The following is a 16,823-nucleotide window of genomic DNA, read 5'->3' as shown; positions in this document are numbered from 1 at the left end:
ACAATCAATTTCATATAAAAAATCTTAACCAACAAAGTCTATTACAATCAATTTCATATAGAAAATCTTAACCAAAGAGAGAAAAATATGCCGAAGTCCTTGGATTTTGACTTTAGTGAGCTCATCAAGACATCAATCTCACATCCTTCATCTCCTGAAATTAATTCAAATAAAAATTCAAATAAGTAGAATGCCATACATTATTAAGGGTATATATTTACTTAATTAGCATTAAGCGGATTTTGCATCATGTAGGCTTCCATAAACCTATTATTCAAATTGATAAAACAAATACAGAGAAATTACAATCAAAGTTCCACAGAATCAGAACTTAACGTCCTTTGGCAGGATGGGAGAAAATATACAGCAGTTTTCAATTTTTTGGAAGCAAATGTAAACCATGTTTAATAATTCTTAAAATTGTCAAGAGCCAGCCTTGTCTGCAACACTTAGCACAATTTTTAGCTCTTTGAATGATTCATTTAAATCAAGTTTGTCTTCACAACTACATATAAAATCTAAACCTATCCCCAAGAGTCGTACGCATGCTTGAAAATATATAGACAGCATCACAAATATGTGCATTCCACTAAAAATGCTTGGAATTACCAAGTTCTGCGCCAAGGCACCAACTCTTAAAGACCAAAAGATGAGCAAAATATGGGTGGCAACAACAATCACGCAAAACTCCGCCAATTTGGATTCTGAAAAGTCTGGACTTATGCAGAATCAGCATTTCGGAGGCCGTTAAGACTCCTACCCACAAAGGGGGTGGTTCTAAACGTGCGACTCTCGACATAACCTTGATCGCATTAAAAGACAAAATAAAATTGTCCTGAGAATGCCTAACAAGGCGTTTTATCCCGCCAGAAGAAAGACGCATTCACCCAAATGATATCGGTCATACCTGGTAGATCATACCAACAGAGTCATAGCGATTTTTTGGCAATCATACCAATGAATCCGTATTATCAAGTTGAGGTTGTTGAATAATTTTCTAAAAAGAGTAGTTATTCGAGAGATTAAACTCTCTTGTTCCCTTGCACGACTCGTCAAAAAACAGCATTATCAGAATGTGACTGTTTTCAACGAGAAATCATCCCCACGAAAAGTTCTCTGGTATTAATCAAAGGGCCTAAGCTGAGACATTCGCAAAAGAAAAATCAGCTGGCCAGATGGACTGAATTCCCCTGAAGTCACCAATCACGTACTGATAGATAAAAGTCCTAAACAGGCAATTCAGTGATCAAATCGCGGACTTTTCCCCGAAAGGGAAAAGTCAATCCAAGAATTGCTCAAAGGATGTCTCTGACTCCAATTAGGAGGCTATCAGACAGCAGAGAACTACAAGAGAATGCAAGAAGGAATTCCTCCGAGGATGAATTCTCAGACATTAATTCTGCAATCATTCTGATGATAGCAGATGTCTAGCACAGGACAAATCAGAGAAGTACTTCACAATCACTCTGATCAGTTCACTCAAATACTTCAGGAAGTCTAGGCCAAACAACGTGATGAAATTAGAGCTGAAGTGAAGACGAAATGAAGTTTGGCTATCCAACAATGAGAGAATGTTAACTCACAGCTCTCAACCTCCTGGAAGTCCCAAATCAGTTGATTTGAATCACCACCACACTCGGTAATGTTTGTAGTGATAGTGATCCAAGGTGGGATGAAGTCATTATGGCTGTAACCTCTAGGCAATAACGCTGGGGTGGTTTCGAGAACTCCTCATATAGATATTGGGGGTGGTTCAATACATAAGCTCACTGGGGGTGGTCATTATCTTTACTGCGAATATTCAGAGAATAAGCGACATGATGGTAATGAAACTTGAGAACATCATGCCTTGATGACGGCTCAAGAAGTTAAGACGCGGGTATTCATGTCCTTATCGAGGATGGTCTCAATACACATACGCTACCACCATTCATCTGATTAACCTTCCCCACCCCGTTTGAAGGGAGAGTTCGCCGATTCACCTCCTTGATTTAATTTTAAGTCTCATTTGGGCGTGCTTCTGAACAGAACTTATGGTCGGTCATTTCGTGTTGGCACTTCGTGGGCCGCGCTTCGATTGGTTATTCGCGGCTTCAAGCCAGGGAGGCATGCAAATGTTTGGATGACATGGAGTTTTGTCTCAGCAAATTTCTTCGATGATGACACCGAATGTCATATCGGAATCCTTTTGGATGGAAGCAAAGCGAGAGTCATCGACACATTTTGTCAGCGTTTCCGGTACATGGCGATGATTGCAGAGATCCTATTACATGAGGTTCATCCTGAACATGCGCACAATAACCTCCACGCATATCTGGAAAGCTCTGGGGGTTGAAGCCGTCCACAACTTGGAAAAGGGGGAGTTAAAAATTTCGGTGCGAAACAAAGCTGAAAACACTTTTCTTCAAAAGAAAGGAACTGACGAAAGGCCAAACAAAATGACATCTGGCAATCATTGGGAACGCAACTTTCATCCGAAGTTTCAAAAAAGAATATTCATTCGAAGAGATGAAGCTCCAACATATTGGAATAACTCATCGCTAAATGATAAAATGCGAGGACTACCTCCTATAAAAGATCAAGAGGGAGCTAAGAGATTACGGATCCAATACTGTGCATACCAACAGAAGAGTTCTTCATCCCACCGAGATTTGCTTTGGACTCAAACAAGATCCAAGCCAAATTGACTCGGCGTCATAACGACGAAAGAAGTCGAGTAAAAACGACCATACAACTCCAATTGGGTACACGAGTATAAACTGTTTCCCCACTCCGAAAAGTATACGAGTATAAACTGCTCCTCGATACTCCAAAGGTTATAGTGAGTCTAAACTATTTCCTTTCCTTAACGGGAAGTTCCTGGAGAATCCTATATTCTTAAGGATAACCGAACATGACTGAGGTTAACGTACTCCTCGTTATACCCCAGTTTTACAAAAAAAGCTGGGGTCGTAATTCATGTAATGGGAAGTTCCTGGAAGAATGTTATAATATAATATTCTTAGGATAACCCGATTATTATGGACAGATAGATAAATACTAAGCTCCTATTATGATTTTCGAACATCTCTTTGCTGAGATGAGATTCGATCACTTCGTTAGATCAATCTTCCCTCACAAAACCCATTTGTCAACCTTTAAACAGTTAGGACGCGAAGCCAAAATCCCTCTCGATTCGTTCCATGACGAGAGGTCCACAAAATGAACGATCAAACCTTTAAACAGTTAGGATCGTCTCAAATTCCATTTGGTCAAACATTTAAACAGTTAGGACAAAGCTAAAATCCCTCTCGATTCATTCCCATGAACGAGAGGTCCACAAATTGAATGATCAAACCTTAAACAGTTAGGATCATCTCAGAACTCCCATGGTCAAACCTTACTACAAGTTAGGACCAAACCCAAAATCCCTTTGATTCCTTCCATGAACGAGAGGTCCAGCTTCGATTGTGCAATCAAAACTATAAAAGTTAAGATTGCTTCCAATCTCAATTGATCAAACCTTTTTCAGATTCTCTGAATAGAAATCCATCCCAATTTAAATTTCTTTGTACCGAGGAGATAGAATATAAAATTCTTACTCTCCCGATTTCGGGTTTATCTCTACGCAACAAACAAGAGACCAGGAGATAGAATATAAAATTCTTCCTCTCCATCATCGGGTTTTCTCTACCAAACAAACAAGAGACCAGGAGATAGAATATAAAATTCTTCCTCTCCGATTCTGGTTCATCTCTACAACAAAAAAGAGACCTAAATACTCCAATAGTACAGCGAGTCTAAACTGTTTCCCTACCCTCAACAGGAAGTTTCTGGAGAATATTACTCAGAATATTCTTAAGAATAACTGAATACTCCAATAAGGTACACGAGTCTAACTGTTTCCCTATCATCAACAGGAAGTTTCTAGAGAATATTAACTCAGAATATTCTTAAAGAATAACCTGAATAGTCCAATAGGTACACGAGTTCTAAACTGTTTCCCTACCCTCACAGAAGTTTCGGAGAATATTACTCAGAATATTTTAAGAATAACGCTGAATACTCCAATAGGTACACGAGTCTAAACTGTCCTTATCATCAACAGGAAGTTCTAGAGAATATTACTCAGAATATTCTTAAGAATAACCTGAATACTCCAATAGGTACACGAGTCTAAACTGTTCCCTACCCTCAACAGGAAGTTTCTGGAGAATATTACTCAGAATATTCTTAATGAATAACCTGAATACTCAATAGGTACACGAGTCTAAACTGTTTCCCTATCATCAACAGGAAGTTTCTATGAGAATATTACTCAGGAATATTCTTAAGAATAACTTGAATACTCCAACTAGGTACACGAGTCTAAACTGTTTTCCTACCCTCAACAGGAAGTTTCTGGAGAATATCATTTAAAATATTCTTAAGAATAACCTGACTACCCCAAATGGGTATATGCATATCAACTTGATGACAAGAGCTGATTTCACAAGTACAAGTTCCAGCTTTAATTCAAGATCTCGACAACGGTCAAGCGATAAACGCGACGACGCCGGAAAGAATCTTAGCTATTCTACAAAGTACTGAATAGATTGAGAGACAAAGAGGTCAAGAGTTGAAGCCATCTACGGGTTCCTCTATATAATCTACTCAACCAAGCATTAAAGGGATCGTAAGCAAGACTTATCTTATCCAAAGTATCCCAGAACTCCTCTATAAAAGAATGAGTCTGGAATACTTGAGGGGTATCTGTAGGCGTCAAAAAAATGCTGAAAGATATCCAAATACAGCTCAAGAGGAAATCATCCAAAAAGGCAAAAAGAACACAAGTATAGACTGTCTCACAGGCGAGACAGTCTTTACTGTCTCACCTGGCGAGACAGTCTTTACTGTCTCGCCGGCGAGACAGACTTTTACTGTCTCGCCCAGGCGAGACAGTTTTCACTGTCTCGCCCCCGCGAGACAGTTTTCACTGTCTCGTCCCTGCGAGACAGTATTTACTGTCTCGTCGTGCGAGACAGAATTTCTGTCTCGCACACGAGACAGTTATCAGTGGTTCAAGAAACTGTTTTGCAACCGTCGACAACGTGGCCACTAACTGTTCAAGACGTGGGAAATGTCGTGGGCGAGAATCACGTGATAACTGCCAGAATAACGGAGTTTAAAACGTGGGAGAGCGGTTACAATGAGAAACTGCATTTTCCGAGGCAGTATTTACTGTCTCGCTGGGCGAGACAGCAATTTACTGTCTCGCTGGGCCGAGAACAGCAAATTTACTGTCTCGCTGGCGAGACAGCAAACACTGTCTCGGCCAGCGAGACAGCAGCAAACACTGTCTCGCCCAGCGCGAGACAGCAAATGCTTTCCGCGAGCACTGTTCATCCAGAGGGTTATAAATACCCCCCGAAGGCCATTTTCACAGAGGTTGGCGGCAGAGATCAAGGGGCTGATCATTTTTGGAGCACTTCAGAGCAATTCAGAGCAGAGAGAGAGCAGAGTTGCTGATCTTACGGCCAATCCTTGATAATCAGGCTTTGACTTGATTTCAAGAAGAACGACTATCTTACATCGATAAGATATCGTTTCAATTTCTCACTTCGATAAACGAAGTCAGAATCATAAACCCCTCACGATTCAATCAGAATCTGTGATTTGGTGGTCCACGAGCTAACGCGCTCCCGGCACAGGCAAAGATCCCACGAAAGCAGTGATCCAAACAACGATCCTGCGTTTATTTTCTCAAGAGTTGTAATTTTCTTTTTGTTGTGTAAAAGAGTCTTATAAAAAGGCTGTTTTCTTTGAATTTATTGTAATCGACCGAAGATATAATGAATTCGACAACAGAACCAACTTTTGACGAAAACACTTTCCCTCTGCGGTGAATTCGCCTCCTGTCAGCATCACGTGAGGGGGGCAAGCCTCTTCGTCCTTCTCATTGTAACCGACTTCATTAGCAGTTGCTGCTGAGAGAGATGAATTGTTGATTTCCTGTAAGTAGTTGCAGAGTGAACCAAACAATTAACAAATGATTCATTAATTGTTCATCTAACTTCAGTTATTTTCGTTTCGATTGTTCAATTAACCATAAAAAGATTAGTCTTCAGTCAGTTCATAATCTAATAGAATGTAACCAGAATATAATCAGTTTTTTACCAGAATATAATCAGTTTTTTACCAGCTCCACCTTTAAGACCTTGAGGCCAAGGTCCCACGCCTCTTTCGCCGACCGATGGAGCTCGGAGAAGTTTCGTTTGATGACATAGTCCTCGTAATCGGCGAACTTGAGGCCCGAAACGTAAAGAGATCGCCGGAGAGAAGCGGATGAGGATGAGAGGGACCTCGAGGTGTGCACGAGGTGGTAGGGCCGCTTAGAGGCGGAATTAAAGTCGGAATCTTGTGGGCTGCGGAGGCGATCGCGAGAGAGACGAGGTCTTAAGCTGACGAGAGCTTGAGACGGTGTCGAACTAGGGTTTGATTGAGAGAGAGACGAGGATCTCTGGAGGCGATGAGCAAGGAGACGAGGATCCCTGGAGGCGACGAGCAAGGCGACGAGAATCTGGAGGAGAGATCGGGGGTCAGCGTCGGGAGAGATCGGGCCTGGAGGCGACGAGCAAGGCGACGAGAATCTGGAGGAGAGATCGGGGGTCAGCGTCGGGAGAGATCGGGGTCAGCGTCGGGCGAAATTTCCGTCGCTCTCCCTCGTTTTCACTAGGCCAGCGGAGAGAAAGGGGGAATGAAAAAATATAAACCCATTTTTCTGCAGTGAAATTCATTTTCTTTTTCTTTTTTGTTTTCTTTCCATCCAAACACCAGAATCCTACTTTCTCTCACACTTTACTTTCCTTTCTCTCCATTTCTCTCAAACCAAACACAACCTAAGAGACTGGACTCTATAAAGTACATGGAAGCAAAAGAAAAAAGGGTAATAAAATCACAAATTTATAGGAAAAAGGGTAATAAAATCACAAAATCACAAATTTATAGGAAAAAGGGTAATACAATCACAAATTTATAGGAACACTTTTCACTGCAGTATTTAGAATTTTTTTCTATTTACATATTATATTCTTGGAATTTTTTCCTCTTATATATATTGTATAGACCAAACACATAATTATATACAAGATTACTAAATGCAAATTCAATTTAGAATAAAAATTCAAATAGGACAAAAAACCTAAACATATAAATAAAAAAAAGATCCATCTGTACGGGTACAGGGCATTATACTTAGTATATATAATTTAGGCAACTCAGTGAGCTTTTGTAAGGATTTTATTTGATTTTATTATTATTATTTATTTATGTATTTATTTTGATGTGTGTGCCTTAGGGCATGTTTGTTTCGCAAAAAATTACAGAAAGTAGGGGAAAGAAAATGAATTTTGATGTTTTTTTTCTATTTTTTGATGTTTGGTTCATCAAAATTCGAAAAGAAAGTGAGGGAGAAAATGAGTTGTCACCATATTATTGGATGAGATGAGTAATTTTTGATGTTTTTCCCCACTTTCTTTATTTTTTGTTATTTCTTGTGTTTGGTTCATTCTTGAAACTAAGAAAATAAATGAGAGAAAACGAGTTGTCATTATATTATTGGATGATGTGACTCATACTTAGGAAAATCAATTTCCTTGTTTTTTTGGAGAAAATGGATGGAAGGAAATTTTAATGAGATGTGATGAGTTGTCATCATACTATTGGATGATGTGAGTAATTTTTAAAGATAGTAAAAAATAAAGAAAAATTAGGTGAGGTGAGTTAGATGAGTTGATTGATGTGACTCATTTCTTGTGTTTAGTTAAGAAATGAGATGTGATGGGTTGAGTTGTCACAATATTATTGGGGGAAAGTAGAAAAAGTGAATAAAAGTGGTTTAGGGGCTGTTTGTTTGCCTAAAAAAAGTGGGAAATTAAAGAATAGGAAATCAAAGAATAGGAAAACTTGTATTATGGTTGTTTGGTTGGCTAAAAAAAGGAGGAAATCAAAGAATAAGAGATGAGATGAGATGAGTTGTCACCATATTATTGGATGATATGAGTGATTTTTTAAGAAAACTAGTTTTAAGGTTGTTTGGTTGGTTAAAAAAATAAGGAAATGTATTATAAGAAACTTATTTCCTATAATAGTTTCTTTCTGGTGTTTGGTTCATTCTTAAAAATAAGAAAATAGATGAGATGAGATGAGTTGTTTGTATATTATTGGATGATGTGATCCACACTTAAGGAAATCAATTTCCTTGTTTTTTTTAGGAAACATGTGGAAATAAAATGTTAATGAGATGAGATGAGTTGTCACCATATTATTGGATGATGTGTGTGATTTTTAAATATGAGATGAGATGAGTTGGATGATGTGACCTATTTCTTGTGTTTGGTTTATTTTTAAAAGTAAAAAAGGAGATGAGATGTGATGAGTTGATGGATAAAAATAATATTTTATTGATAAAAGTGTATATATTTCCTTTTCTTTGGATGAGTTTTAGGGATGGAAATGGATAAAAATAATATTTTAATAAAAAAAAGTACATGGATTTCCTTTTCTTGGTTTTTAGGAAACCAACCAAACAGCCCCTTAAAGAAAATGGGGGAAAGTGAAAAAGTAAAGGAAAGTGGGTTTTAGATTCGGGGGGAAACGAAACAAACAAGCCCTTACTGAAAGCATATACGACATATTGATCGATGACAAAGAGGGTTGAGCATATTTAAGAGGGGTTCGATAACTTTGAAAAGTTACTTTTTGCTTAAGAAAGTAAAGAAATGTTTTATTGCATAAGTAATCATGTTTATATTATAATATTTTTGTCTTCTATATATGGATAGTCACAATATGCGCTATTGGAATAGCATCTTCTATGTGTTCTAAATATGTGAAGTGTTGTGCGCGGCGGAAGCTTTCTAGGGCAACACGAACAATAACTAGAACTAAACCACAAACAATATGCAAACCACAATCACAGCAAGAACACACAATTTACGTGGTTCGGCAAGTTGCCTACGTCCACGGGGCAAGGAGGGGGGAGTTCTTCCACTAGAAATCAAGAGAATACAAATAGGGTTACAAATCTCTCAGACCAAACCCTAAAACAAAGCTCTAGATCTCTCAAAGCTCTCTCCCAATTGGATGCAATGATTCTCTCTCTTTGGCTGCTCAAATTCGTCCAACCTCTACCCTAAACAAACAGGTTTAGGTATATATAGAACTTACAAAACGAACCGGGTCGAAAACCAGAAAAAACTGATATCCGCTTCGTCGGTCGACCGGACCGGTCGACCGCCGCCTGTTTTTCCTGATTCTGCTGCTGATGCTGAAATTCCTTAGGTGCGAAATCTCTCATTATTTCATTAGTGTTCACAGTAATATCGGCTAAATAACTATATTGGTATTTTAATTCCACTCCATTTACCAAGAAGATATTTTAATTAGGCAAACCTGTTTTAAGTCATTTTAATTGATTCAACTTACCAACAAGGCCATTTTTCTCGTCGGCGACCAGGTTTCCGGCGAGAGCTCGTCACGTGAGTGGCACGTGATGACTTAAACTGTTTTTTAGTTGCTGATGTGACACGGATTTTCTGACGTGGCAGTGTTTAAAGACGGGAATCAACTCTCTAAAAATCCCAATTCACCCAAAATAGGACAGATCCGTGTCACATCAGTAGCTAAAAAACAGTTTAAGTCATCACGTGCCACGCACGTGACGAGCTTCTCGCCGAAAAACTGGTCGCTGACGAGAAAAATGGCCTTGTTGGTAAGTTGAATCAATTAAAATGTCTTAAAGTAGGTTTGCCTAATTAAAATACCTTCTTGGTAAATTGGGTGGAATTAAAATATCAATATGGATATTTAGCCCAGTAATATCCCTATGAAACATTCCTATATCTGTGTCAACGGTGAATGACGGTAAGGCCCTCTCTTCACCTTCATGGATGTTTGAAAGAAGAAAGTCATATATCACTAGACTTGAGAAACTACATTTTCTATCTTCCAATTTAAGGATACATTTCGTATCCTTCTTTTGTAACAAATCTTTTGATTTTAATATAATTGACAGGGTATATCCCTTGTTTTTTCTAAAAAAAAAAACATCCCTATGAAACAACCCAATTAGTACAAGAAATTATGCCACACACCAAAGAAAGCAAAAGCTAAACCGCAGCGACAAAAAAAGCAGATTAAAAAAAAAAGAAACCCAGGCAGAACAGAAATAATTTTCCCCACATTGCAAAACTAAGTCCCCATCTCAAACTTGGAACCCTCCTCATGTCTTATAAAAATATTTGAGGCAGAAGATATTAAAACCATATACGAGTTGGATTCTTTTCGAGAAAAAGAAAAGAAGTTATTACATCCAAATCATCTCTGGCGAATAATCTTTACTCGACACCTTTCTTCTTTAATTACTAAACCAAGCCCATCCTATGTCCAAGAAAAATGCCAATTGTGTGTCAAGCGAAATAACTGAGGGAAAAAATTTGTTCCATACAGTATAATGTCCTTTGTCGTCTAGGAGCATGCTCATAAAAAAAAGGGGTTTTTGCTTTTAGACCCATTTGTTTACTCCCATTTATTTTTAAACCCATTTGTATCTTTAAGCCCAATTCACCTTTTGTATTTATCTTTAAACCCAAAACCACTTATTTTTATATTTTGAAGATTGGGTTTAAAAATAAATACAAAATGTGAATTGGGCTTAAAGATACAAATAATAGTACATGAGTTTAAAAATAAATGGGAGTAAACAAATGGGTCTAAAAGCAAAAACCCCTAAAAAAAATAAGATCATGCTTCTGCGCATGATTAGTAGTTAAAAATAAAAAGATTTACATGCACATGTCATTCATGAAGACATCCAAATAAATTGTGTGCAGAGGGTGATCCCATAGATAAGGATTCTTTCTTTATATGATGCACAGTTATGAACCGAACTTTTACCCAAACATGACTTCATAGTTTATTTATTTATTTATGTATTACTGAAAGAGAATACAGTATCCCTTATTACGTACATATTCTCACCAAAATAAGCTCGGATTTATTCCTAACCTAGAAAGCTTAACTCTGTCAATTAGCACCCAATCCCTTTAGCCTAAGGGTACAAATTTTATCAGAATCTCCATATATAAATCTCAAATGCATTCTTTATAGCTCGGAACATTATGATTGCATGCAAAATGCACTGATAAAATTTGTACTCCTAAACTCAGGGGCAGAACACAAGAACATAATCAGTCCCAGACTTGCACGTAAGCGTACTGGCTCCACCATCCGGCGCCGGAATACTAAACGCCTCTGGACAATACATCTTAAAAAACTGCGAATAATTTGTCGGCCCGCAACTGCCCGAACTGCAGCAATACTCCTCAGTCTTAAACACGTCACACGGGCTATCACACCCTCCATCAACCCTCAACTCACTCGGACAATTACCCAAAATATCTCCCGTGCACCGGGTTTTACGACACCCGGTAGCCGTTGGTCCGAAGACCATCGGCACGTTGAATCCGTTGACGAGCGAGATGTCAAAGAAATCTTGGCCGCCGAATTGGTTGAGAGCGAATTCGGCGATGGTGGTCGGAGAGGAACCATGGGATTTGCAGAGGAAGAGGCCACTGCAGTCGCCGGTAGAGCATGAGCCGTGGCCGGTTGGGCCGAAGGTGCAGTTGGTTCGGGCCCAAATGCTGCCCGTTGAGTTCGAGGGGATGTTAAGAGTCCATGTCTGGTTTGGGCTTAGTTTTTGGGCTGCGGGGGGGATGGAAGCCGGCCAGAGAGTATAGGGGCATTGGTTTGTGATTGTGAATTTGGTTGAGTGGGACAGAGTGAAGAGGAAAGGGATGAGGAGGGTGAGGGTGGCTGCTGTTGCGGGCATTTTTGTTGGTGGGAGTTGTTGGCGGAAGGGAGAAATACGAGTGTGATTTATAGTAGCAAGTTTGAGGGTTAGCGTTATTTCAACGTTGGTTAAAATACGTATTCTAGAAGACTAGGAATAAAAAAAAGAAAGGAATAAAAGTAAAAGCATATAAAATCTAAGCGATCGCGATGGGACTCGAACCCACAATCTCCCGCTCCGGAGGCGAGCGCCTTATCCATTAGGCCACGCGATCAGAACTGAGACAACATGAAAAGGAAATAAACTTTGTTTTTATACTTTTTATGATTTTTTTTTGTTTTTTTTTTAAATTTTTTTATTTGGATGGAAGAAAAAGAAACGAAACTCCAAAGTACGAAACATCACTGCAAACATGGCGTAAAGTGCCTTAAGTCTATATATCCCATATATAGTCTGATAGTATAGAAAGTTTGTAGATCATCCTGCTACTTATCCTATCCCTGGCTGGATTTATGTGATATCGCATGGCTGCAGGTTGATATCTTACTCCTAACTTGAGAAAATTATTATTCGTGCCACTACAGACACGAGGACAATTTAGTTATCTCGCACAATTTTTCTTTTCTTTTATCTTCTTTTCTTTCTTTATTTCTAGAACTTTGGAAAGCATATCATAGAGCTCTCTTATTAAATATCTATTACATCGCATATCATAAAAAAATAAAGTTTTTTCCCATATAAATAATGCAATAAAAACAGCGATTAGTATTTCAACATATTCCCACATAAATGTTATCAAAAATGAATATCTAAATACTTAGCTTAAAATAATTAAATAAAATAATCTGATGATGAAATATGACAAAAAGACTCTTCTTAATGACATATCTAGGAAAATTATATCATTATTCAAATTGAGATATATGTCATAATCAATTTCAAATAAGGTAAGATAAAGTTTCGCATATTAGATGAACAAATATCATAAAAGATCTAAGAAATATCTACGATAGTTTAAGATATTAAAATGACTCTTTCTTTATAAAACATAGAATAATTAAGTTTTAATGTCTGCTTCAGATGCGTTTGCACGTGAAATGATGATTTTGGGGGGAGAAAATCTCCCTGCTACAGCCTTTTTCCATTACGAAGGTTAGCATCAATATAACAGAGGCCTATTTGGATTTCCATCACAGAAAAGATGATGATACAAAAGAAATACCACATATGAGCAAGGATAAAGAACATTAAGAAGCAAAGAGAAAAGGACCACATATCCATCTCTTTAAGATCCTTCAATCTCCACTGTAAAGGTAAATAGTACAATTTGAAGCTATCATTAATATTAGTATCAACATTACACATTTGACATCCATAGATATATGAACTTCAACGAAAACCTACTAAACTTGAGGCATCACGTGCCGAATGAGAACTGTCCCAATTCATAAAATTAGATACATTCCATAGTTTAGCAGTCAAGCGATCTCTCTGTGCATATTTCCAGTCAAATTTCCACTGAAAAGGAGCCAGGACACCACAAAATCATTTGATGATTATGACTTGATGACACCGGGCATGTAATTTTGCTTCTTGAGTTTTCTGGAGTTGGCACCTATAGGTTTACTGGTCACCAGTGCATACATCTTCACTGGGAATAATTCGCCAGGAAATCCTTTTTGGTCCTGACATACACACAATTTAAGATAAAGGGGGCGGACCTAGGGAAAAAAAACTTCAATAGTTCTAAACTAGTTTTTGAGACAGAAAATTAGCTTCAATGTAAAGAATTTTTGGCAAACCTTTGTGCTGTAGAGATACAATCCACATTGACGAAAGAGCTCTTTGAAATATGGATCAGATCTTGTGACGCTTCGATCCTCCTTATCTAGCACAAATCCTGAAAGAAATATGACAGAAGATCAAGCTGGACACTAGGATGATTACTCCACAAGCAGCAGTAAGGCCAACTATTCCATACAAATTCTGACAAGACTTATTCACACAAAGATATCAAAATTATCTTACATTTACAAATCAGTCAGTGGTCATTTGATAAAAGAAATTCTAAACGCGTAGAAAATCCATAAGAGTAGATAGGCTTGAGGTTTCCAATCATGAGACAAATCAATGAGTAGATAGGCTTGAGGAAACTCAGTCCTGCATATCATATGGAAAATGATCACTTGCATTTCTTTCTATTTTCACCAACTTTTTGTTGAAAGGTTAGTTGGTTTAGTTTTACAATTTCAAGTTCCAACTTCACATTTCAGTGTCTTTCCTACCCAAGTTTGAATCTGTTTGTCATGACAAAATGAATACAACGTTACAAAGCAATGTCACAAAGAAGAATAAGGCAAACCAGTAACTTAAATAGGCAACACAAAACGAGACAAAGAAGAATAAGATTTGTGCTAGTCACCTAGGTCTGGACTGCAAAAGGGGGGCCCCATGCCTGGGGTTTACTTGGCTGGTACTAAGCCAAGGTTCCTTGCCCAAAAAAAAGAAAAAAAGAAAAATTGCAAGCACATAATTGATAAAACAATGTCATAATAAAGATTTAATACAAATAACTACAAATACAAGGTATAATCAATCTACTTTCAGAGGTGAATATATGTTTCTTTTGAAATTACTAAGGATTAATAGAAGAAATTTACTAATTTTACTGAAATTGCATTTTAAGAAATTGACATGATAAGAAGGATCAAATTGTTTTATCAATTTACTAATTTTACAAGATTGCTTTATTAAGCAATATTGTCTCACAGTTGGACAATAGGGACGCAGTTTACAGGAAATAATTCACTACTCTTCCCTAAAACTTGATAGAAATTAAGAAAAGAGCTCTACAGGGGAGACTAACAGTGAACTTTTTAGATAGAAATTAAGAAAAGAGCTCTACAGGGGAGACTAACAGTGAACTTTTCAGATAGAAATTAAGAAAAGAGCTCTACAGGGGAGACTGACTAACAGTGAACTTGTAGATCCAAACTTTCAGAAGACCAAACACATAGAAGTTCTAGTTATCATGAATAATTGTAAAGATCATTTGCAAAAGCAAATAATTAGGGTTTTTAAAGAAAGAGAGAATCATACCATTTCTTGCAGTATTCTCTTTGACAACGAAAAACCCATTAGGTTTAAGGCCAACCTGCACGATAACATATTAGCCAGTAGCAAAGCAACAAGAAAAACAATGCACCACAAACATCAACATGTAAAGAAGTTCTGCCAAAATTGCTATTTTTAAAACAGGTACAACATCCAGGGAAACAAGAAAATGGAAAAAAGAAAATGTACTATTCAGACAAAAGTAAGCATGAAGCTCAAGGCCCCTTAACATGTAAATTTGGATAACAGAACAAAAACTTGACATGTTAAGGCATAATATGGTTATTGAGCATTGATAACCGGAGCTCTAAGGAACCAACATAGATATACTGGTTATTCGAATGTAGAAGATCTTCTTTAAAAACAGATTGCCACTAGGTGGAATTTAAGAAACCAATTGATCACTAATAGAGATAAATAATTCTCAGAAGAGCTGAATAACTTGAAAGCATCCTTCCTAGCCTCACACATGCACATACAATGACCATTGACTGCACAATAGGGGTTCAAAACATGTATGCTTTCTACTAATCATGCTGTATCCCATGTTAAAACTGACAATTTTCCAAGTGCGGTAGTAAGTTAACTCTGCACTTACTACAATAAGCGCACCTAGGAGAACCTAACTAGCGAAATTTTAAGATTAAGAACTAAAAAAATAAAAGAAGAGTTATTCCCTACAAGAATGAGAGCTTATTAGGAAAATAAACAACCAAGAACATCAAGTGCAAAATACAAAGATTTGAGTGAAAAATAAGCGTACTCCCATATATCAGCTGAAGCAAAAACAACTGCATCAAAACATACAAACCTTTGCTCGCTTAAAAAAAGCTATAAAGTCGTCATCAGTAAGTTGTCCGATACACCATTGAACCCATATCACATCATATCTTCCAGCTTCGGGAGTGAAATCCTGTAACGATAGAACATACAAAGTTCAAAGACAATTTGATACATAGTGCTTTCAGACCAGCTGAATGAGCACAGTAAATAACCTGAAGAGGGATACAATAAAAATTGACAGCCTTGTGACCATCGTCCATATCTCCATCGTGAACTAAAGTTTCACGAGCAGCGTCAAGAAAATGTGATACTGGTTCTACAAGATCAACCTGAATTCAGACATCAGTAAAATGTACAGTTAATTAAACAATCCGAAAGATGTGTGTATTACAGAACCAACAAGGTCATACACTTCCACTGAAATGTATTGTCCAAATGCCTATAAACCCAGAAAACATGTTCAATATAGCTTTCACAAGCTGCCAACATGAACATGTCTTGAGAAATTATAATATATAATTAAGATAATTGATCATTAGAAATTATTAGAATAGATTATATCATGATAAGTTACAGTATGGATCATCAATTGGTTTCCAATCATAAGTTCAGAAACATGGCGAATCCAAATATCTCTATACCTTTGGAACAGTCCAGCATGCACATCGACATATAAGAGTCAAGCTAAAACTTCTTTAATATCTTTTTCACGCAAATGTACAATTTGAATTTACATCCGTAATCCATATTTTGCATAACTTATGCCACATAAAAAATAAAGACACTCCTAAAAGGAGGAAAAAAACTTCCCTTTATTGTTTGGCTCATTGCTGCAGCATAAACGTTTTGGTATGTACATCAGAAATCATCCCCTAGTTATGTTGATAACCTTTCCTAATGATTCACTGGCTTCCTAAAACGAACTAATCGTATGCACAACATGTGTTCAGAATAGCATTTGCATATTTTGCAGTTCTATTATTTTCTTATATGGTTTCTTAACTGAAACCTTTTCAAACTGTTAATATGCTTAGCCACTTTTTTCGCAACTTGGGTTCCCATCAGAGTTCTATTACAACCCACCTAACATGATATGGTAACTAACTCTGACGCTAGG

At 37.4% G+C, this 16,823-nt stretch overlaps 3 protein-coding genes and 1 non-coding gene across 4 annotated transcripts in view; all 4 read right to left on the bottom strand.

Annotated features, from left to right (window-relative positions):
* On the bottom strand, nt 1,296-6,755 carry LOC109834652. The gene is made up of 4 exons (XM_020402681.1): nt 6,609-6,755; nt 6,158-6,538; nt 5,830-5,970; nt 1,296-1,427 (listed from the first exon to the last, which is right to left on the bottom strand). Exons 1-4 carry the CDS (start codon nt 6,753-6,755, stop codon nt 1,296-1,298), a joined length of 801 nt encoding a protein of 266 aa, XP_020258270.1.
* Nucleotides 10,920-11,848, bottom strand: LOC109833090 (protein P21-like). Its single transcript, XM_020400643.1, has one exon. The coding sequence runs from the start codon at nt 11,846-11,848 to the stop codon at nt 11,183-11,185; it is 666 nt and encodes a 221-aa protein (XP_020256232.1). The 3' UTR covers nt 10,920-11,182.
* TRNAR-CCG lies at nt 12,011-12,083 on the bottom strand. Its single transcript has one exon. It is a non-coding gene; the product is annotated as a tRNA-Arg (tRNA).
* LOC109833088 (alpha N-terminal protein methyltransferase 1) overlaps nt 13,057-16,823 on the bottom strand; it is a 10,523-nt gene continuing 6,756 nt past the window's right edge. The window contains exons 4-8 of the mRNA XM_020400641.1: nt 15,919-16,035; nt 15,735-15,836; nt 14,909-14,963; nt 13,612-13,709; nt 13,057-13,494 (exon numbers count right to left, since the gene is read on the bottom strand). Of these exons, the coding sequence (XP_020256230.1) occupies nt 13,366-13,494; nt 13,612-13,709; nt 14,909-14,963; nt 15,735-15,836; nt 15,919-16,035 (501 nt within the window). The 3' untranslated portion in view covers nt 13,057-13,365. The remainder of the gene's footprint in view (nt 13,495-13,611; nt 13,710-14,908; nt 14,964-15,734; nt 15,837-15,918; nt 16,036-16,823) is intronic.

This window comes from Asparagus officinalis, chromosome 3 (assembly GCF_001876935.1).
Source record: "Asparagus officinalis chromosome 3, Aspof.V1, whole genome shotgun sequence".
Lineage (NCBI taxonomy): Eukaryota > Viridiplantae > Streptophyta > Magnoliopsida > Asparagales > Asparagaceae > Asparagus > Asparagus officinalis.
The sequence above is the reverse complement of the archived record's forward strand: the minus strand, read 5'-3'. Positions and strand labels throughout refer to the sequence as shown.

Bases quoted from the DNA above. Each gene is read 5' to 3' on its own strand.
- LOC109834652 (XM_020402681.1), bottom strand. From the start codon at position 6,755: ATGAATTTCACTGCAGAAAAATGGGTTTATATTTTTTCATTCCCCCTT. The intron at 6,539-6,608 runs ATTCTCGTCGCC...TCTCTCCTCCAG, and splicing joins ACCCCCGATCTCTCCTCCAG to ATTCTCGTCGCCTTGCTCGT. The intron at 5,971-6,157 runs GTAAAAAACTGA...AACTACTTACAG, and splicing joins AGGTCTTAAAGGTGGAGCTG to GAAATCAACAATTCATCTCT.
- LOC109833090 (XM_020400643.1), bottom strand. From the start codon at position 11,848: ATGCCCGCAACAGCAGCCACCCTCACCCTCCTCATCCCTTTCCTCTTC.